Source organism: Onychostoma macrolepis, chromosome 22, assembly GCF_012432095.1.
Source record: "Onychostoma macrolepis isolate SWU-2019 chromosome 22, ASM1243209v1, whole genome shotgun sequence".
Lineage (NCBI taxonomy): Eukaryota > Metazoa > Chordata > Actinopteri > Cypriniformes > Cyprinidae > Onychostoma > Onychostoma macrolepis.
In genome coordinates, this window is record NC_081176.1 from 3,802,627 (window position 1) to 3,824,854 (window position 22,228).

General features: G+C 34.8%; 1 protein-coding gene across 6 annotated transcripts; it reads right to left on the reverse strand.

The window, feature by feature from the left end:
• Nucleotides 1-964: 964 nt before the first annotated feature.
• Nucleotides 965-20,307, reverse strand: LOC131529782 (uncharacterized). 6 transcript variants are annotated; one of them, XR_009268219.1, is made up of 9 exons: nucleotides 20,194-20,307; nucleotides 18,706-19,035; nucleotides 18,061-18,393; nucleotides 15,666-15,794; nucleotides 15,504-15,529; nucleotides 9,881-10,112; nucleotides 3,476-3,542; nucleotides 3,104-3,390; nucleotides 965-2,952 (listed from the first exon to the last, which is right to left on the reverse strand). XR_009268219.1 is itself a non-coding variant. In XM_058759676.1 (6 exons), exons 1-6 carry the CDS (start codon nucleotides 20,243-20,245, stop codon nucleotides 10,068-10,070), a joined length of 915 nt encoding a protein of 304 aa, XP_058615659.1. In that variant the 5' UTR covers nucleotides 20,246-20,307; the 3' UTR covers nucleotides 7,840-10,067. The 6 variants fall into 6 exon arrangements, 3 of the variants coding, with proteins under 3 accessions (XP_058615659.1, XP_058615660.1, XP_058615661.1); XR_009268220.1 differs by adding an exon at nucleotides 10,445-10,570 and having other exon boundaries at nucleotides 965-3,390; XR_009268218.1 differs by having other exon boundaries at nucleotides 965-3,390.
• Nucleotides 20,308-22,228: the final 1,921 nt, after the last annotated feature.

A 22,228-nucleotide genomic window follows, 5' to 3' on the forward strand; every position in this document is an offset into this window, starting at 1 on the left:
CCTTACCCCTTATTGTGCAATGTTGCCCTGAGGCAACGAAAATAAAAACTGAATTTCTGAAAATGCAAAATAAAAAAATCATAAAACCTGACAAAAATCTTCTCTACACTTTCACACACACACACACACACACACACACACACACACACACACACACTTTTTATGTACAGTTTGTGTCATTTTAAATAAGATTACTAAAGCAAATAATCTTGCCGCCTTCTCACACCTGTGCTCCTGTGACCTTGTGTCAGAACAGGATGTCCCACCTTCAAATGGTGCTTGATAGTGACTCCCACACCTTATTGGACTGTTCTTTGATACTTTTCAAACATTTTAATTGGTTGCAAGAAAAACTTTCCGTTGCCTGAAGAGGAAACCCTATGCAGTAGAGGGATAAAGCTCTCTAGTTTCTTTTTAATGAAAGAAAACAAAATAATGTGTGCAGTTACTGGATTTCGGAACATGTTTAAATATTCCTTACTCGTCTCACATTTACTCGTAAACGCTTATCTACATTATTTCCATAATAAAACAACTTTCTGCAATTTATGAACATAATCTTACATAATATTACATCAGTTCTCTGCTGGTATTCAAATGAACATTGCTATGAAAGACAATTTTTCAATGTAAATTGTGTTAGGAATATTGTTCTAAATATAATTATTGTATACTCTAAGGGCTTTTTATGCAAGATGGAATGTCAAATTCATAAATTGCAGTATTCTATTTGTTTTTTTTTTTGTAATTAATTGCATGTAATTCAATTATTGCATTGCACAACACTTACATTTGAGCCTTAATAAAAACGTGTTGTGAAGAAACCATTCAGATTGAGTTTTGTTGTTTTAATCTATTATTATTATTATTATTCTTTAAGCAGTCCAGACTTGTGAAGAAGAAATATCTTATGCTGAGACAACATTCCACAAAAGAAATGTACACAAATTGGTAAGAAACTTCTCTCTGCATTTAGTCTCTGTATTATTTTAGCTGTGAGTCAGATATGGATGTGTTTTTATTTTTGTATAATGATCAATCATATACATCACACACAACAGCATCATATCAGATATTTATAATATAATATAATCAATGTAAAAAACAAACAAACCAAAAAAAAACAACAACTATTTATCATTTTTGCCAATTAATCGCTGGAACAATCGGTTATCGTTTGAGTAATAACTTCTCCATCCTTAAAGGGTGCATAGTTGTACTTTAGGGGTAGAGAAGGTGTGAGTGTACTTTCTCAGTGACAAGCTGATGTAAAGTTACAATTTTTGCTTCTTTTTCAGTATTTGATTTTATGGCAATGTTTACTTTTGAAAGAGTAACAATTTTGTGTCACCACTTGATGCCCAATGTAAAATTTGGATCCTGAAGCAAAACCACTGAAAACCCAGTTTCAATCTGCTTCATGTTAGGAAGAAGATATTAGTTTTATCATTAAATTATATGACTGTTATTTTACATTCAATCTCAACCAACCTTCAGGACACCACATTTTTAATATAATAATTTTAATAGTATTATATCTTATGTGATGTTTTTTACAGAACGTTAAAGAGGGGACTCATGTTGTGTATGCATCTGTCACCACGAGAACAAATCCTGCAAAATTCAGCTGGGTTTGATCCAGTGAAACAAACTTATGCTTGACATATTGATGAACACAGAAGCACGGAGGATAGAGCAAAACAAAACAAAACACCGGTCACATATTACAAGATCCTCAAATGCAAATTGTGTGTGTGGAATCAAGAGAACAATCAAAAACTAAAACCTGTCATAATTATTCAGTTCAGTATGGCTCTCACATTACAGTATCTCAGCACTTGTCACTTTCTGTCTTATTGCATATAATGTTTACATTTATGTACATTTGTTTTTGAGGTTTTATTGTATTTTATTGCATAGTATATTGAATAGTTGCATAGGCTTTATTGAGTAAAACTTGTGTGTGGATTCGTACATGGGCATTTATGTATTTGTATTCATTTACTATGAAGGCATCTGGAGATTGCTCCACCTGTTTCACTGTACATGTACAGTGACAAGGATCTGCTAATACAATTATATGCTGCTTCGTCTGCTTCATTTTGGTTAGCCCAACGCAGTACACATAGCAAGGTTATATGTGACCCTGGAGCACAAAACCAGTCTCAAGTTGCTGGGGTATATTTGTAGCAATAGCCAAAAATACACTGTATGGGTCAAAATTATCGATTTTCCTTTTATGCCAAAAATCATTAGTATATTAAGTAAATATCATGTTCATGAAGATAAATTTCTTACCGTAAATGTATAAAAACTTAATTTTGGATTGGTAATATGCATTGCTAATAACTTAATTTGGACAACTTCAAAGGCGATTTTCTCAATATTTAGATTTTTTTGCACCCTCAGATTCCAGATTTTCAAATAGTTGTATCTCAGCCAAATATTGTCCGATCCTAACAAACCATACATCAATGGAAAGCTTATTTATTGATGTATAAATCTCAATTTCGAAAAATTTACACTTAAGACTGGTTTTGTGGTCCAGGGTCACATATAAAGTGTGACACATTAAACTATTTATATCATTATGAAATAATTATTATTTAAAAACAGGAGTGTTTTTATTAATAAAATACGCATTTGCTTTGAAAGTATTACATCTTTAAATATTTTTGGTGTTGTGAAGTTAATATGCTTATTTTAATACTTTTGTGTGTCAAGATAAATGGCACAGTAAGTCATACAGCAAAAGCATCTGAAAGTGGCTCAGTATTTTCCAAGTCTAATCTCAACCTCAAGGACTGAATTTTCACAAGGACTCAAGTTGTGGCAAGTGGATGTGCTACAGGAAGGCATCACTGGAATCTCTTCCACGCACTGACTATACTTGCTTGTCGTTTGTGTGGAGTCTGCAAATCTGCAATTAAAAGAATGAAGAGAAGAGGAGACCTGAAAATTGGAAAAAGACACAAAATTGTTTTCATTGATGAGAGCAAATTTGGCCACAAAAGGTAATATATTTTCAATTACATCTGGTCACACATTATAGTAAAGATGAATGATAAAATAAAATCTTAAATTTTGTCATTTTTAGTACAACCGAGGAAGACAGAGCAACAGGGCATCATGGGTGTTTGGAATGCTCGGGGTCAAAGAGGAGTGCAGAAGACCCATTCTGAGAGTTGTCAATCAGCGTTCAGCTCAACACCTCATGCCAATTCTCCAGAAGCATGTTAGACAAGGAAGCACTGTTGTGTCAGATGGGTGGAGAGCCTATAACTGTCTCAGAGATGCTGGATATAACCATCTAACTGTGAACCATAAAGAGGTATTTGTTGATCCTCGGCCAGGTGCTCCCACACAAAACATTGAGAGATTCTGGGGTGTCTGCAAGGCAACAGTGTGGAGATTTAGGGGGAACCGCACAGAAAGCATGCTCAAAGACCTCTTAAAAGTAATTGAGTGGACTTACTGGAGTGGTGAGAAACATAAAAATGGCCCCCTGGGTATGATTTTGCATGACATTAGAAGGAAATATCCTGTGTGAAAAATGCAGATGTTTGGTTTATTCTGTGACCATCATCATTTGTGTTAAAAGCAAATTTGTCAATGAACTATTTGGCAATGACTGTGATAATTCAAAACGTCTCATTTGTAGTTTGTTCTCTTGTTGAACCATAAAACAATAAAGACAGAATTATTCACTGCAATATTTCATGTTTTTTTTTTTTTTTTTCTTATTGGAAAACAGCAAATTATTTCTTTAGAATAGGGAACATAATCTAAAGTAATATTGCATTTATTAGTGAGAAATGTGCTTGTTAGCTATTAATGAATTCAGGGAATATTTAAGTTATAAATCATTTGTTAGTAAAGAACAACTGCTAGAAATACTGTGCTTATGTCTTCTGTGAATGTAAATGTCTGTGTTGAAATGCCTATTCTTTATTTAATACTTATAAGCTACACATTCACACATACTACATAACGTATAATACATAACACCAGTCCTCATCTTCCTCCTCACATGAAATTGTATAAATGAAAAAAACTTTGCAGCAAAATAAAACTGATTAACACTTAAATATCACAAATGTTTTGTTCACAAACCTGTTTGACTAATGTTCCACATATTTGTGGATATATTTCTCCTGATAATATCACTGTCACGGTTTGGTGTTGAATGAACTCACACAAAGATGAAAATGAAAGTAAAAGTTTTTAATATATCCACACAAGGTAATCCACAACAGGAAGGCTTAATACACACGTACACATTGATGAGACCAGACTGAACTGAACTGACTACAACTTATATGGGAGAGTAAATGAGGATAATGACAAGACACACCTGCAAATAATGACAATTAAGCGAGACAGAAACTAGGTCAAGGAACATGAGGGAAGAAAATGAAAACAAAAACAAAAGTCCGAAGTATGACAATAACAACAAGGTTATTATAGTTTTGCATTTTTAAATTAGTTTTATTTTAATATCGTTTTCAAATTTGCAATAAAATTTAGTTTCGTTTTTATTAGTTTCATTAATAATTTTGTTAGTTTTAGTTTAGTTTTTTTTGTGAACATATTTCTATTTACTTTTATAGTTTAGTTTCAGTTTTAGTACTTAAAGTTTAGATTTGACAGATCACTTCCAGAGTGCAGGCCAAAAAAAGAGACTTACATTATAGGCTATGTAAAACGCAATAGACTGAATGATAAATGTGTGTTGTGATATTTAATTTGAAAATAAATGTAGCTAATTTCTTTATATTATAGCCTATGTATTTCATCTTATTTAACCATAATCCTGATACCGTATGATCCCGGCGGTGAAGTGGTATGGTGAATAAAAGCGAGACCTCAGGTCTACAAAAGGTGTCAATCGACTTGTTTAAACACATCTACAGGACTAATGAAATTCAATAATAATTGCGGAGCCTCAATGTTCGATTTGCAGCGTTGCGCGTTATAGCCATTCATGCTGAAGTGCTGAAAGCTTGGGAGCGCTCGTTGCTCGCTTTCTGTAGCCTATATATCATTTTAGATAACACTTTATGTTCTCTTAAATAGCATGCATATTATTAGAATATTACCCATTTATTAGTACTAATTAAGCACATATTAATGCCTTATTCTACATTACCTTATTCTACATCCCTTATCCTACACTGTAAAAAATAAGTGTAATTTTAACTGTAAAATTTTGTAAAAACGCTACTGAAAAAAAAAAACTTAATATGTTAACAGTGAGTTCCTGTACTATATACAGGGAAAAACTGTAAAAGATCTAACCAGACATTTCATGTAATTTTACAGTAAAATGCAGTTTTTAGAAGTAAAAATAACAAATCAATGTATAATTTACAGTCAAAAACTGTAAACTGATATTCCCAGAATTCCCTGCGTGACACTCCACATTTGAAAGTATTTTGTTTAAATAATCATGTTTTTTAATAGTTTTTGTTATCAGTTATGTACATTTGGGCTTTATGTTACATCTTCTGTTGTTTAATGAAAGTTTATTGCATTATTTAAATATCATGTGTGTTACCACGATGGTGTTTTGTGTTTGCATGAATGACTCTGTGCATCTTCTATACATTAGTATATACTTCTGCTTGTGGTGAAGCTAATTGTGATGAGCTTTGATTCTTCATGTGGCTTTCTCTTTTACCACCTGCATTATTATGGTGGTTGTCAGTATGTTAAAGGTACAAAACAGATTTTAATAGCAGTGTGTGTTGTTGAATGTAGTGGTTTACATTCAGATTTCCCTGTTTGTAAATTACAGTTTTATACTGTAAATTTTACAGTTTTGTTCTGTAAATGTGTTTACAGTTTTTCTGTATTTTTTACAAAATTATTCTGGCAACCACAGCTGCCAGAATTATCTTGTAAAAACTACGGAATTTTTTTTACAGTGTACCCAATACCTAAACTTAACAACTACCTTACTAACTATTAATACTAACTATTAGCAGCAAATTAGGAATTTATTGAGGGAAAAGGCGCAGTTAATAGTGAATAAGCATTCCCTATTCTAAAGTGTTAACTCGTTTTATTTTTAAGATTTATTTTTAATGCTTCTGTAGAGGACTAACGGCCACATTGCCTACACTGAAGTGTTTAAGGAGAGACAATGGCACTTAACAGTAAAGGCATATCTAAACATGTTCTTTTCATTTATGAAGAACTAAACGTGTAGTTTATGCACATTTGTTCAAAATGGCCTGGAAGATTGTTCACAAGATTTTTATTGTTTACACGAAGGATGCGCGTTCTTATATTTCTTCTATTGCGCTGCTTGTCTATTTTTCTTCAAAGCACCAACTTAGAATGCCTATTTTGGTTTGATTGCTTGTGGTACATGAGAAAATAAATAATTTTGCCTTACTGATGCATTAGACTAATGCGGGTGCGGTTCAGGACGCGGTCTTTAGGCTATCTCAAACGGGTCGGATAGAGAATTAAATTGGTGCTGCTGTTGGATAACGGGTCGGGTGTTCTGGGTGTATACGGACAGAAAGACAAACGTTATGCGGAAAGATACACAATCTTTCAGCCTAGGATAAAGTCATAAATATCAACAATAATTTTGGACAAATACAGGTGCATCTCAATAAATTAGAATGTCGTGGAAAAGTTAATTTATTTCAGTAATTCAACTCAAATTGTGAAACTTGTGAATTAAATAAATTCAATGCACACAGACTGAAATAGTTTGTCTTTGGTTCTTTTAATTGTGGTGATTTTGGCTCACATTTAACAAAAACCCACCAATTCACTATCTCAACAAATTAGAATACTTCATAAGACCAATAAAAAAAAAAAAAAACATTTTTAGTGAATTGTTGGGCTTCTGGAAAGTATGTTCATTTACTGTATATGTACTCAATACTTGGTAGGGGCTCCTTTTGCTTTAATTACTGCCTCAGTTCGGCGTGACATGGAGGTGATCAGTTTGTGGCACTGCGGAGGTGGTATGGAAGCCCAAGTTTCTTTGACAGTTCTTCTTTTTCATTTTTTGGTCTGTTGTTTCTCATTTTCCTCTTGAAAATACCCTATAGATTCTCTATGGGGTTCAGGTCTGGTGAGTTTGCTGGCCAGTCAAGCACACCAACACCATGGTCATTTAACCAACTTTTGGTTCTTTTGGCAGTGTGGGCAGGTGCCAAATCCTGCTGGAAAATGAAATCAGCATCTTCAAAAAGATGGTCAGCAAAAGGAAGCATGAAGTGCTTCAAAATTTCTTGGTAAACAGGTGCAGTGACTTTGGTTTTCAAAAAACACAGTGGACCAACACCAGCAGATGACATGGCAGCCCAAATCATCACAGACTGTGGAAACTTAACACTGGACTTGAAGCAACTTGGGCTATGAGCTTCTCCACCCTTCCTCCTGACTCTAGGACCTTGGTTTCCAAATGAAATACAAAACTTGCTCTCATCTGAAAAGAGGACTTTGGACCACTGGGCAACAGTCCAGTTCTTCTCCTTAGCCCAGGTAAGTTGTCTGTGGTTCAGGAGTGGCTTAACAAGAGGAATATGACAACTGTAGCCAAATGAGAACCAAACTGAGAGACCATTTTGAAGGCTCAGGAAACCTTTGCAGGTGTTTTGAGTTGATTAGCTGATTGGCATGTCACCATATGCTAATTTGTTGAATTGGTGGGTTTGAATTAATTTGTGAATTGGTGGGTTTTTGTTAAATGTGAGCCAAAATCACCACAATTAAAAGAACCAAAGACAAACTATTTCAGTCTGTGTGCACTGAATTTATTTAATACACGAGTTTCACAATTTGAGTTGACTTACTGAAATAAATGAACTTTTCCACGACATTCTAATTTATTGAGATGCACCTGTATAATGTGAATTTTTTTTTGGTCAACTATGTAAGTGGCACTCTGTCCTGAGTCCTGAGTCGCCGCGGAAAGTCTTTAACTTTAAATTAATGTTGTTCAACTGAATGTAAAAATGAAGCTGTTAGCTGAAATATCCACAAAAAAAAACAACACCGATTAATATTAAAATAAAGTGATGTGTGATTAAGACACCCAGCGCTCTGATGCTGATGTTGTTTCACAAAATCATAATTGTTTAATTATTGTCTGTTAAACATACTATAAAAAAAATAAAATAAAATAGAAACACTGTAAGCTATATGAATTATAAATGGGGGGGGGGGGGGGTTACTTTACATGTAATGAATCTAGAATATATGAAAGTTTCACTTTTTGAAATAAGTTACAATAAAAAAATAGAAAAATAAATTTTTCACGATATTCAAATTTTTTGAGATGTACCTGTATGTACCTGACATGTAGTGTTTTGCCATCTACTGGACTGTCTGTGTTTTTAGTCGTTTTCACGGATCCAAGCAACTTTCAAAAAAATGCATTTTAACCAAAAATGAAAAAAAGGCTCCTTGTATATAAAAGTATTCCCAACTTCTGCTCTGTACAATATACTGTAAATTGTTAAGAACTTGCTGTTCTATTGCTTGTAGAGTGCTTCTTTCTTCCTCATTTTAATACTGAAATGCTTTTTAAAAAAAAAGAAATGTTAATATATTTTTAAAATATTTGGGCAACATGTTTTATTATTTAAATGAGTAATACATGAAACAATAATAATGAACATCAAATTAGTTGTTGCTGTGGTGTTGAAATTAGTGGAGGTGAAATTTGACCGGTCTACCGAATAGTGGAAATTTTGTATCATACCATTATTTCCAGTGGTGGGCCGTCAGGGCCAGCAAAGCCTTCTATGCTGGCCTAATCACTGACTTAGTTTTAATATATTTTTCCATGAATGTGTATTAAATTATTTCCCATAGTCTTTTCTCTTCATTTCATAGCTTTTCTCTTGGTTGTGCTGCTTCCATTAGTGTATGTTTTATTAGAGCTTTTATCCAATCAAATTTCAGCAATTGTGTTGCCAGGGTCAAAGAAATCTGCCTATGGCCTTTAGAATCAACAGTGCAGGTGTCTGCAGCTTAAAATCAATGGCAATGAAACCGTAGCTTTAACCAATCAGATTTCGAGTTGGCAGCACCAGATTACGATAATGTCGTGAATTTCTTGTCCTTTGACTGGATGTTTAGAGAGCTTTATATATCTATCTATAAAAATATATATCTTAGCACATATTGTAATAATACATACTAATTGTCCTGTAAAAAAATAAACAGCATTTACATTTTTTATCAGTATGCGTGTTCCCTGGGAATTGAACCCACGACCTTTTGCGCTGCTAACGCAATGTTCTAGATTGGAGTTTCACTGGTATCTCAATGAAGACGAAAACGTTCATTTTCTGGTTGTCATACTATCATTAAGTTACACTTTTCATCAGCTCAAGCAGAACGTTAATGTCATATTGTACTTCAGCAAGGTATCTCTGGCAAAAACTAGATAACATTAGCTTTAAAGTTAGTGAGTCCATGCTAAAATGCAAACCTAATTAGCGAACTGTTCTCAAGACTTGTACCATGCAGTGAAAGTCAAAAACACATAAACGAAGGTCTATGCTACAGTGTCTTTCCATATTCATCTGATTAAATGTAAATTAATTTAATCTAACTCTGCGGTACATGAATGGTGTTGATCCGGGATGTTGTCATTGCAATCGTGACGACTGTAACATAGTTCTCCTGTTTGCATTGTGATCTGTATTTTTACATATTTATTTTAATATCTGTTATATATCCCTCCATGACATATTTAAATCCCACTTGAAGGTCCTTCTGTGTCCCAGATTTATCAGAAACACCTCGGAAGAAGGTTTTCACTGACAGCTGTCATTGTAAGACAGTGAGCATCTCCATTTGTTTGTCCAAGTGAGCAACAGTAACTAAGTGGGGTGGGACTTACCGATAGGTCAACTGATGACTGCGGATGAGTCTGGGCAAAGGATTATGGAAAAAGGTGTCCTGAGTGAATAGTAAAAATCAGGGATGGAGTGCCCATTGGTGGAGCTCAAGGGCACTCCTGCTGGTGATCGTGACAGTCTGATTACAGCACGTCCCATCGGTAATGTTCAACAGTATGTCGAAGTCTCCTACAGTGAGGCCTCTTGGGTCTCTAGAGCATCATTCTGATTCATCTGCAAAAATATACAGATTCACTGATGAGGGGAGGGAAGGGAAGATATATACAGTGCCCTCCACTAATATTGGCACCCTTGGTAAATATGAGCAAAGGCTGTTGTGAAAATAAATCTGCATTGTTTTTCTGCAATAAATCCTTTTTATCTTTCATTAAAAAAAAATGCACAAAATTCCAACCTATCATTGAAGTAAAACAATTGAAATTGGGGGTAAAATCTCATTGTGAAATAAATGCTTTCTCAAGTTCATGTTGGCCACAATTATTGGCACCCAATTATTGCAATGTCCTTATCCCAGGATAACAGCTCTGAGTTTTCTCCTATAATACCTGAAGAGTTTGGAGAACACCTGATAAGAGATCAGAGACCATTCCTTCATCCAGAATCTCTCCAGATCCTTCAGATTCACAGCTCCATGTTAGCACTTCTTCTCTTCAGTTCACCTCACTCATTTTCTATAGGGTTCAGGTCAGAGGACAGGGACAGCCATGGTAAAAGGTTCATTTTGTGCTTAGTGACCCATTTTTGTGTTTATTTTGGATTGTTGTCCTGGTGGAAGATCCAAACACAGCCCATTATAAAATTTCTTACAGAGGCAGTCAGGTTTAGATTTTTTATCTGTTGGTATTTGATACAATCCATGATGCCATTCATCTGAACAAGACGTTCAGGACCTCCGGCAGAAAAACAGGCCAATAACATTAAAGATTCAGCAGTATATTTAACCGTAGACATGGGGTACTTTTTATCCCTGTCTGTACTCATCTGGTGGGTTTTCTTTTTTCAGTTTCATCTCACCATAGAAGTCAGTGCCATTTCAAGTTCCAGTTGTCTCTGACAAATGAATTTGCAGGAGTTTGTTTTTGGAGTGAGGAGAATTATCCTTGAAACCCTCCCGAACAATATGTGGTGATGTTTGATATATTTTTTTTTTTATTACGTTTCTGACCCCGAGACTCAACTAATCTCTACAATTCTCCAGCTGTGATCCTTGGAGAGTCTTTGGTCACTCAAACTCTCCTCCTCACCGTGCATTAGGACGATATAGACACACATCCTCTTCCAGGCAGATTTGTAACATATTTGGTTGATTGGAACCTCTTAATTATTACCCTGATGGTGGAAATGGGGATTGCTTTAACTATTTTCTTACACCCACTTTCTATTTTGTGATGCTCAACAATCTTGTTCTGCACATCAGAACTATATTCTTAGGTTTTACTCCTTGTGATGGATGATTAAGGGAATTTGGCATTTGTGTTCTTCATATTTATAATCCTGTGGAACAGGAAGCCATGTCTGGATAATTTCATGCTCCTAGTCACCCTGGTGTGCTAAAAAATGTAAATATGAATGGGAATATACTTCAGAGACATTTACTCATAATCATTTCTAGGGGTGCCAATAATTGTGGCCAACATTCATTGGAGAAAAACATTGATTTCATCATGAGATTTTCTCCCCACAATTGTTTTACTTCAATGATAGGTTATAATTATGTGAATTTCTTGAGTGAAAGATCAAAAGGATAAACAATGCAGATTTATTTTCACAGCCGCCTTTGCCCATATTTATCAAGGGTGCCAATATTAGTGGAGGGCACACATTCATATATTTAGACCCCTTCACTTTTTTAATTGTGTTATGTTGCAGCCTGATACTACAATCATTTAAATTAAGTTTTCTTTTCATTATTCTACACTCAGTGCCCCATAATGACAAAGTGAAAACAGGACTTTAGAAATGTCTGTAAATTTATCAAAAATAAAAATCTAAAATGTCGCATTTACATGAGTATTTTAAACTTGCAACATTTTAAATTTGACTCTGGTGAGTTGCGGAGATGTTTCTACACCTTGATTGCCTGTGATTCCACCTGTGGTAAATTAAATTGACTGGACAGGATTTGGAAAGGCACACACCTCTTTATAAAAGGCCTCACAGCTGACAATACACATCAGAGCAAAAACCAAGCCATGAGGTCAAAAGGAACTGCCTGCGGAGCTCAGAGACGAGATTGTTGCTAGGTACAGATCTGGGGAGGGCTACAAAATTTCTGCTGCACTGAAGGTTCCCAAGAGCACAGTGGCCTACATAGGGGCTTTCGCACTGCGTAGTTCTAGGAACTCAGTTCAAGGAACTAGCCAGCAGGGTGATTCCCAGAGAACCAATTTTCCCCTCTGGCCATTTTCCTGGTTGCATTTGCAGTGGCAGCAGGAACTATGACTGACATCTTTATGCGCAGCATTGACAAACGTTGACAACTGGTGAATGAAGTACGCCATGATCAGAGCTGTTTTTGATGTGTGTCGTGGGTTTTGTGATAATGGAGATGGAATGTAAATGCACAATTTATGCGATTTAAAGAACATGAATATCTGACTAAATATCCTATGACAACTTGCAGTGTTACATATAATCAAGGCTGAGAAAAGAAAAAAAAAATGCTGCAGACAACAGCTAATTGTTATCGCTGTATTCCATGTTCGTGGAGTAAATATTTTATGGTACTAAGAACTGTTTTAGACTCCACTCTGAAGTAGGAGCTAATTTAGTTCCCCCAAACTGAGTTCCTAGAACTAAAACCATTTTTAGTTCCTGTGGTGCGAACACTCCAAAAATGTGGATACTTTCGCCAGTAGTTCTAGGAACTATGAAAAGGTTCATCTGGTGTGAAAGCCCCCCATGTAAGTTTGGCATTGACTGAGCAATCAGGGGAGAAGGGCTTTAGTAAGAGAGGCGACCAAGAACCTGATGGTCACTCTGACTGAAATCCAGAGATCCTGTTTGGAGATGGGACAAAATTCCAGAAAGACAGCCATCACTGCAACCCTCCACCGATCTGGGCTTTATGGCACAGTGGCTAGACATAAGCCTCTCCCGCCTGGAGTTTGCAAAAAAGCACCTGAAAGACTCTCAGACTATGAGGAACAAGAGTCTCTGGTCTGATGAAACCAAGATTGAACTGTTTGGCCTCAATTCTAAACCAGAGTTTCTGCAGATATGAACAAGTAATATTTAAGATTTTAAGACATTTATCCTTGTGTATCCTTGTGCGGCCGACACAGAACAGCGTACGCAGTTTGCGTCCAGTGGATATTCTCCAAAATGGTGCTACGCTGACTCAGAGGAGACAAATTATTGAATAAAGTCGTTTTTTTTTCTTTCCATACAAAAAGTGTTCTCGTTGCTTCATAACATTCAGATTGAACCACTGATGGACTATTTTGACGATGTCCGTCATACTTTTCTGGGCCTTGACAGTGTTATTTAACTGGCAGTCAATGGGACAGTCACAAGCCTCCTGGTTTTTATCCAAAATATCTTAAATTGTGTTCAGAAAACGAACAAAGCTTTTACAGGTTTGGAATGCCATGGGGGTAAGTGATTGATGACAAAATTTTCATTTTGGGGTGGAGTAACCCTTTAAAGCCTTTTATTATGAAAACATTATTTAAGAATTTTTAAGAGTTTTTAAGTGAAGCATGGTGGTGGCAGCATCATGCTGTGGGGGTGTTTTTCAGCAGTAGGGACTGGGAGACTGGTCAGGGTTGAGGAAAAGCTGAATGGAGCAAAGTACAGAGATATCCTCAATGAAAACCTGTTCCACAGCACTCAGGAACTTAGACTGGGCGAAGGTACAACCTCCAACAATGACCCTAAGCACGCAGCCAAGACAACACAGGAGTGCCTTAGGCACAACTCTGTGAATGTCCTAGAGTGGCCCAGCCAGAGCCCTGACTTCAAAACATCTTTGGAGAGACCTGAAAATGGCTGTCCACCGACGGCACCCATCCAACCTGACCGAGCTTAAGAGGATTTGAAAAGAAGAATGGCAGAAAATCCCCCAATCCAGGTGTGCAAAGCTTGTTGTGTCATACCCAAAAAGCCTCTAGGCTGTAACTGCTGCCAAAGGTGCTTCAACTAAGTACGGAGTAAAGGGTCTAAATACTTATGTAAATGTGATATTTCAGTTTTTTTTTTTTTAATAAGTTTACAGACATTTCTAAAATTATGTTTTTACTTCGTCATTATGGTATACTAAGTATAGGTTAATTAGAAGAAAAAAAAATGTAAATGATTGTAGTATTAAGCTGCTACATAACAAAATAGAAAAAAAGTGAAGGCGGTCTAAATGCTTTAATTTTGTCATTCAACATCGGAGTCTCATTGCCACTCTCCCTCTGACATGTAATTAAAGCTGCAACAGTTGAATACATGAAGTGTCCAACATTCCACACTTCAATTTATTCGTTAATGTAGTGCATGCATCATCCATGTATTTATGCAAGTATATATATTTATATAAGTATGCAAATTATCATAAATTTAAGATGTTTCTCTTATTGAAACTTCAGTCTGATAAACTGAATTCAGTTTCATCTTTGTATAACAGTGATGAAAAATGTTTACATGCCATATTGTCTGATGCTGAAATTTAAACACCACATTCGGGAAGAATTTGGGTGTCTAATAGTTATGTCATTTTATAATGTGACTTATTGCTAGTTGTCATTTTAAACACAGATCCTGCAACATTCTGATTCTGCAACATTCATCTTTAGTAAACATGATGCACATTTAAATGCTTGAACTATTGTATTGGTGAGCATTAATAAGGCAGTACTGGTACTATTCCTAGCTCTGTAAATAAAGTTCTATTTTACTTTTTTTAAATTTTTTTTTTATAAATGAAGATTATGTAAGAGTTAACTAATGGTTTATTGTTCTTCCACTGCCTCATATGTGCAGATCTGCTTCTATTGTGAAAAAAAAATTAGATAACTTTATAATTTATGTTATACTTTGACCATAGACAAGCCTATGGTAAATAATTATGATATTATTATAAAATAAAACACTATGAGAGCAGCACTGTCTTGAAGCGTCAGACTTTTTTTTTTTGTGTGTGTGGTTTACACGCCAGATTTACTTGACATGGCAAATTAGCAAGAGTGCAATCCCATAAAAAGACAGATGGGACTGTAAATTTATACAAGTGATTTACTGACAATGCACACATTAAAGAACACAAGATGCAGCTGGATCATTTCCATAATGACCAACACAATCTACCAAAAGCAGCGCAAATCTTAGTAAATCACGTTGCATGTTTCATTTAAATAACCCATAAATTTTGCATCTGAAATCCAAACTCCTACAAATGCATATGCAATAAGGTCAGCCGCAAAAAATAACTGTGTCCATGCCTTTTCAGTGACTGAGTGTCTTTGGTAAATCCAGACAATAGTTCTTTAACGCCACAAGAGAGTTTCGCTGGTGCAATCTGTTAGTAAATCCGGCTCTAAATATGATCAGATTCCATTTGAGACATGCACAAAAATTGGACTTGAACTTGACAGTCTGAATGAGGCTATAGTATCTTACCTGACCACTGTGCTGCCTCCTGCTGTCTGTTTGAACAATAAAAAACTAAATTAAACACAGATTACTTTGGTTAATCAGAATAAAAATACATATTTTCGCATCTTTCAAATATTCTTTACACACAATCTCAATCTTCTTAAAACAGCTGTATGTAATACTCACCTTCTCTTCTTTCTTGATGCTTGCGATAGTAAATCACACCAAAAGCAACAGCAGCTGCAGCCAAAGGCAGAATAACAGCAACAGCTATTCCTGCTGCAGCAGCTGAAGACAGACCTGAATCTGGAGCAGCTAAAGAGAAACAGTCATTATGAATAGAGAGTGACTGATAACCAATTCTACCGATATCTTTGTCTGATATTTACCCCTTTATACTTGGGTTATCTTTTGTATGACATTTATTTAACTAATAATAGCAGCATCTTTAAAAAAATAAAAATAAATAAATATATAAATAACAGCAGTTAAAACAGCATCACAGATCGCAGTTCCACGGGCGCTGCGGACAATCCGCGGGCTGAGTAATAAAAAAAAATGCATTCTGATTATTTGCGAGTGGGTCATGGGTGGATAAGATAATGATGCAACTTTTAACTGCATTTTCTAAAATATGAACATTTTTGTTAATATGACTCATCATATACAGTCTCTTTTAAGGGTATAATCAACTATTTTCCATTGTCTAGTCTTTAATAAGCAAACAAAAATCACAATAAATTGTAATATCGAATCGCAATAGCAACTGCTAAGATGTGTGTTTTTTATTATTGTGACAGTCTGTATATTAAGTGGATCATTCAACTTTTTCCCATGGTCTAGAGTTAAAAACAAAAAAAAACAAAAATTGCAACACAGTAATATCGAATCGCAACACTTGTAGAATCAACATTCTTAAAAAACAAACAAATCGCAATACATACCGTATCGGCACCCAAGTATCGTGATAGTATCGAATCAGGAGGTAGGTGTATCGTCCCATCCCTACTGTTTTTACGACGGTGGGAAAGTCTAATGCAACCTGTGTGATATACATATCCCGCCTGTTTTGCCCTTGCCCACTGATCTGGTAACTCCCATTACTTTCATGCAGAGACCTGTACTTGATCTTTCAGCTGTTTGCAAACAAACGTAATTGAGTAATTGTGGGCAGTTGTGGCCTAATGGTTAGAGTTGTAACCAAAAGGTTACGGGTTCAAGTCTCGGTACCGCTATCAATAGCTGCAACCAGATTTCTAAAATGGCAGTTCAGAAAAGACTTTTCCGTTACACGGCAATCAAAATAAAAAATGGGATCAAACACTGTATAAAGATGCGCACGATATAGGCTACTCGTGAAATAAAAAATAAACAAACACAATGCCCACGTCATAAACCCATAGGACAGAAAAAATTACATGCATAAATTAAACAATATTATCGAGAAATAATCTTACAAATCAGCAACAGCCAAGCAAATACAATTAAATATCACTCACCACTAAAAGGGCTTCTTCCTGCTCTTATAATGCGCTAGAAGTTAAAAATGTAGGCTATAATTTTGTTTCTCTGTTTAACAACATTAACTTACAATAGTGAAAACATCTTTCCTCGGGTATTTGTATTTATTAAGCATCGATAAACACAACAGCAGTTGACCATAGTGCTGTACAAATAAAATAAAAAATAAAAACAGTAAAAAGAATAACATCAGTAAACTCAAAAGATAATTTAACAAAGTTTTAAAAGCCAAGGTAAGAAAATAAGATTTCAATTTAGTTTTAAACTCATAGACGGAATTTAAAGCTTTCACAGATAAAGAAGGTTATTCCAAACTATTGCAAATAGAAAAAAGTAGCCTAAATAGTATGTTTTCTAGCTTGATGTTGTGCTTACGAACAATAATCACATCTTTGCATTCGACCAAAATGATTTGTAGAATACGAGACCCACTCGCTGTGAAGCGGGAGCGATAGGCGGCAGAGGATTCTGCTTGGTCTTAAAGCCTTCCTTGAGCGGCTACGTTCACAATTCAAACAATGATTTGAAATTATAATAATTTATTTGTTATTTGTATGGTCTAGGTCATACGTTGTATGCCTGCAAATACGGGACAAACTGATGGCAGAACGGTTGGCAACCCTGTATAAAATGCAAAAAAGAATTGACTCGGGGGCCTCCTAGTGTTCGGGGCCCTGGGCTGCAGCCCATGTTGCCCATTAGGATAACCCGGCCCTGTTGCTCATGAGGAATGAGTTAAGATTCCCCAGCAACGCTCCCAGAAGTTGGTGTCTGACTATGTATCTCTTTTGCAGCAGGTCATAACAGCAATAGGGAACTCTACTAAGTACTAAAGATGCTTGTCAAGAATAATTTTGAGACTGCAGAAGTCATTAAAAGTTGTATTTTCAGTTGAATGAATTTGGGGGAAACACTTTAAACATTCGCAGTGATGAGCTATTTCAATTAATTTTGTTTGATTTGTTCAAAACAAGCAGGTGAAAGTCTACATCTATGTATGTGTGTGTGTGTGTGTGTGTGTATGTTTTCAAATTGCTCAAGGGAACTAAATTATACTCACTAACAGTAACACCAAAGCTCTTCACACTGGTTGCACGGTTGCTGTGATGAAGGCTGCTGCTGATCTTTAGTGTATAAAGTCCAGAGTCTGTGGTTCTGGTGTTTGTGATGGTCAGAGATCCAGTCTGATGATCCAGCTTCAGTCTGTCTCTGAATCTCTCTTTGCACTGATCATCTGTACAGATCTCACTCTGATCTCCAGTGATTTCAGCGATGAGAATGCCATTATAATACCATCTCATCACCTCATTTGGTTGTCTTACTAGACCAGGACCTAAAGTGACAGATTCTCCCTCCTTCACTGGATTTTCATCTTGTTCAGAAGCAGAAACACCTGAAACACAAACCAACAGCTGCTGAAGGATCTTTTTTGGGGGGGAAAAAAACAATAACAACATCGTGAAAGCACTGTGCAGCATTTATTAGTTTTGCACACATTTTACAAACTTTTTTTTTTTTTAATTAAATACTTTAACAGTAAATGTGTTTTCAAATAGATTGAGTATATACGGCATTAAAATACATTAAGAGAAAATAACTACTCTGAATGTTACTGCAAAAAACAAAACAAAAAAAAACTAACTAACATTAATGTTGTGATTTAAACCTATTTAATATGCGTTTAAACATGCATTCAGTGACTCACCGAAAACAGTAACATTGAAGGTCTTTTCACTGATGTTGCTGCTGCTGATGATCTTTAGTTCATAAAGTCCAGCATCTGTGGTTCTGGTGTTTGTGATGGTCAGAGATCCAGTCTGATGATCCAGCTGCAGTCTGTCTCTGAATCTCTCAGTGCCATTATTACACTGAACATCTGTACAGATATCACTGAAATCTCCACTAATTTCAGCGATTCGAATGTCATTAAAATACCATTTAATATCTTCTTGTTGGTTTGTTTCAACATCAGTGTTTAGAGTGACTGGATCTCCCTCCACCACTGGTACTCTGACAATATCAACACAAAAAAAACCTTAAAAAGAAATGAAAAGTTAATCGTGAGCCAAACAAAAATAAACAACAGGTAAGAGCTGTGGAAATGTTTTTCTCCAGATCATACAGATTATAGGTAGAGAAACCTGTCTGAATTCATTATATTTCTATTTGTTCCATTTATGGTATTAGAGTCTCTACAGGCACCATAGTGACCTCTCAGATAAGTCACTTTATCAGCTGACATCAAGTGAATGAAAAACATCATTAATGCAAATACTGTACACAAGTCTCGTGATCTTCAGCAACTTCATGAACATTATACAAACCAAATCTTGATTCATAAATTAGCTGCTTTCACTTTAAACACAGTCATGAAATAAAATGTTTTTACAGACTATTTATAGAATATTGCACATTATGAATAACAATAACATTGACGAAAATTATCCATAAACAACAAGAAAATTGTGCTAATTACAAAATATTGTTTTTTAAGTATCCATACGAAGATTAACTATGGTTTTACGACGAGAGAAAAAAAAATTTGTTACCATTTGTTACAAAAATCATTAATTACGGCATTTGTGTGGTTATACAAATTGTAATCAATATGCCAAAAACATGGTTTTAAGAAAAGAAAACCATGATTAATTTTCGTAAGGATACTTTGAATAGGCTACACGTGATATGTATATTTACACTCTTATAAAGTTATTTTTTGCAAATTCTAATAAGTGACATCATTGTCAACCTACTTCATTTTTTTTCACAATCGATCAAAATGTCCAAGTAATTGTTCTGATGGCATATTTATTACTTGTAAGTGTCCGCTGAATGTCCAGTGTACTCAAAGTAACTGAATGCAGAAGTCCTAATGTGCGAATATAAAACCAACTTTACCTCGCTTTTGTTAGAAGGTTTTAACCAAAGCTCACATTTCCATAAAGGTAGATGGTAAAATATATCAACATTTAGGCTACTCACAGTGATGCCATACTTTTTGATAAAGTTTGACTTTGTTTGAAAGTTTGAAATTTTACTTTGACAGTCTATCATATTCATTGCCTAAGCTGATCTTCTCACAATGGTCGAGCAAAATAATATGAAACTGTTGCAAGGCGATTAAAGACGAAAAACAAACTGAACACTTTCTTTTGTATCGTTAGCAGGCAAACAGATCACATACATGTCTTACCATGGCGGAATAAAAAAATAAAAAAAAATAACAGAATCGCCACTATCGCCATAAAAAATAAAAACAATAATAATTAGTAAATAAAAATAAAAATAAAAATAAAAATAAAGGGGGCGCAAGCGTGCGTGTTTAATGGCGGATCGCCTTCTTCTTCTTCTTCTTCATCTGTCCATAGACATATAAATACCTAGACGCCTCATTGGCCGCTTCGGTCCGTTGCTGCGATACGTCAACACGTCCATGGCGTTTGTGAGGGCAAGACTGCCTTAAAAACAAATGGAGGTAAACGGGGGAGCTGCGGTTTTTTTAGGGATAAAAACACGATAACGTTTACATTTATCAACCAATTTCAGTGGTTTGTGATCTACATGGAGTTAAAAATAACTCTGCCTCTAGTTATTCAGTTAGGCTTGGAAAATTAATAATTTTCTTAAGAAATTGTAAAAGCTCACACTCTTGTTGATTTGGTTGATTTTTTTCGGTTAACAATTCTAATATTGATGTAGTATAACTGTGACATATACTTGTAATGTAATTTTAATGTACTAAATGAAATTAAGTTTCTCTGTCTTCAACCCCAACATTTGAGCTTTTCTCGTGCTAGGTCAGAACACAGCTCGTTCCTTTGAAATACTGAGGGGAAAAATCGAAATAATACATCTTTAAGTACTAATAATTTACCATCATTGAGAAAATTTAATAAAACCAGCGAATACAAATCAAAAGGGACACACTGGTAGTCTGCTTTCTATTTTCATAGCACTCTATAGGCTACAGATAAAAACTCTACAAGCAATAACAAATATAACTGATAATTCTTTATGGATCCAGTAAAACTTACAGTTACTAATATGCACTGATGCACAGTAAAAATATAGTAAAAGTGATATGTAACATTAAAATGTATATGTAGTACAAGTTGTAGTAAAGTGAATAATATTAAAAGCAAGTACAACAGCACAATAACATAACTGATATAATAGATTTATAATAGCACAAATTATATGTGTAATACAATAATAAATAAATGAATAAAAATAGATAGAAAGTAGAATATGTAATATCAAGGGTGGAATAATGCAGAATAGTCGATAATGAAGAATAAATTAATAGTAAATTATAAATAATCGTGAAAAGTACAGTTTTATAATGGTATTTGTATAATAATTATTAAACAAAGACAACTAATGACAAGCAAAAAATTGTGGTCATGAATTCCAAATTGTTTAATTAATGAGCTCCTTGAGTATTTTATATATATATATATATATATATATATATAATATATATAATATATATATATTAATTGTGACAACAAAACCTGACTAATAAAGACTAATTCTCCACTGCTTCCCTCAAGATTTTCCTATATTTTCTAATGAGGTTTTTCAATGAATGAGTAAAATAATGTAAACAACTTGACAAAGCTTGACATTTTGCTCTACAATGCAAATTACACATCCATGCAGAAAACACATTTTGAAGCAGTCGTTTATTTTTCAATATATGTTACTACATAGGAATGTTTGGGGTGTGAGTGTGTGCAGTTTCGTTGTACAACAAAATGTCAAAGTATAGTTATGCTTAACACAGACCAGATTATGACATCCCAAAAAAAAAAACTTTCTATAAATCAAAATTAATAATCATTATTACAACATAAAGAGCAATAATAAACAATGATTTTGTTATGATATTGCAGCTTCACTCACTAAGGAGTTCCTGTGTTTCTCATTTCTAGGCTATTTACATTATGCAGTTTTGTGTAAATGCACATACAGTACATGATCAGCATTAAACAGCCTGTGTAAATAATTTAAAATGCAGTCTATAGTATTGTGATTGACTGAAAAACTGGTTATTTTTAAATATTTGACAAAAATAACAGAAACATTTAATAAGGTAATTATATTGTTATAAAAGTTACCCTTACAAAGGTTAAAAATGCTCCTGGAAGTCTGTTCGGGGAGAGAGTGGTTTGAATATGATCAGGGTCATTCTGGCCATTCATTCAGGGCTATTCTGGGTTTTAACA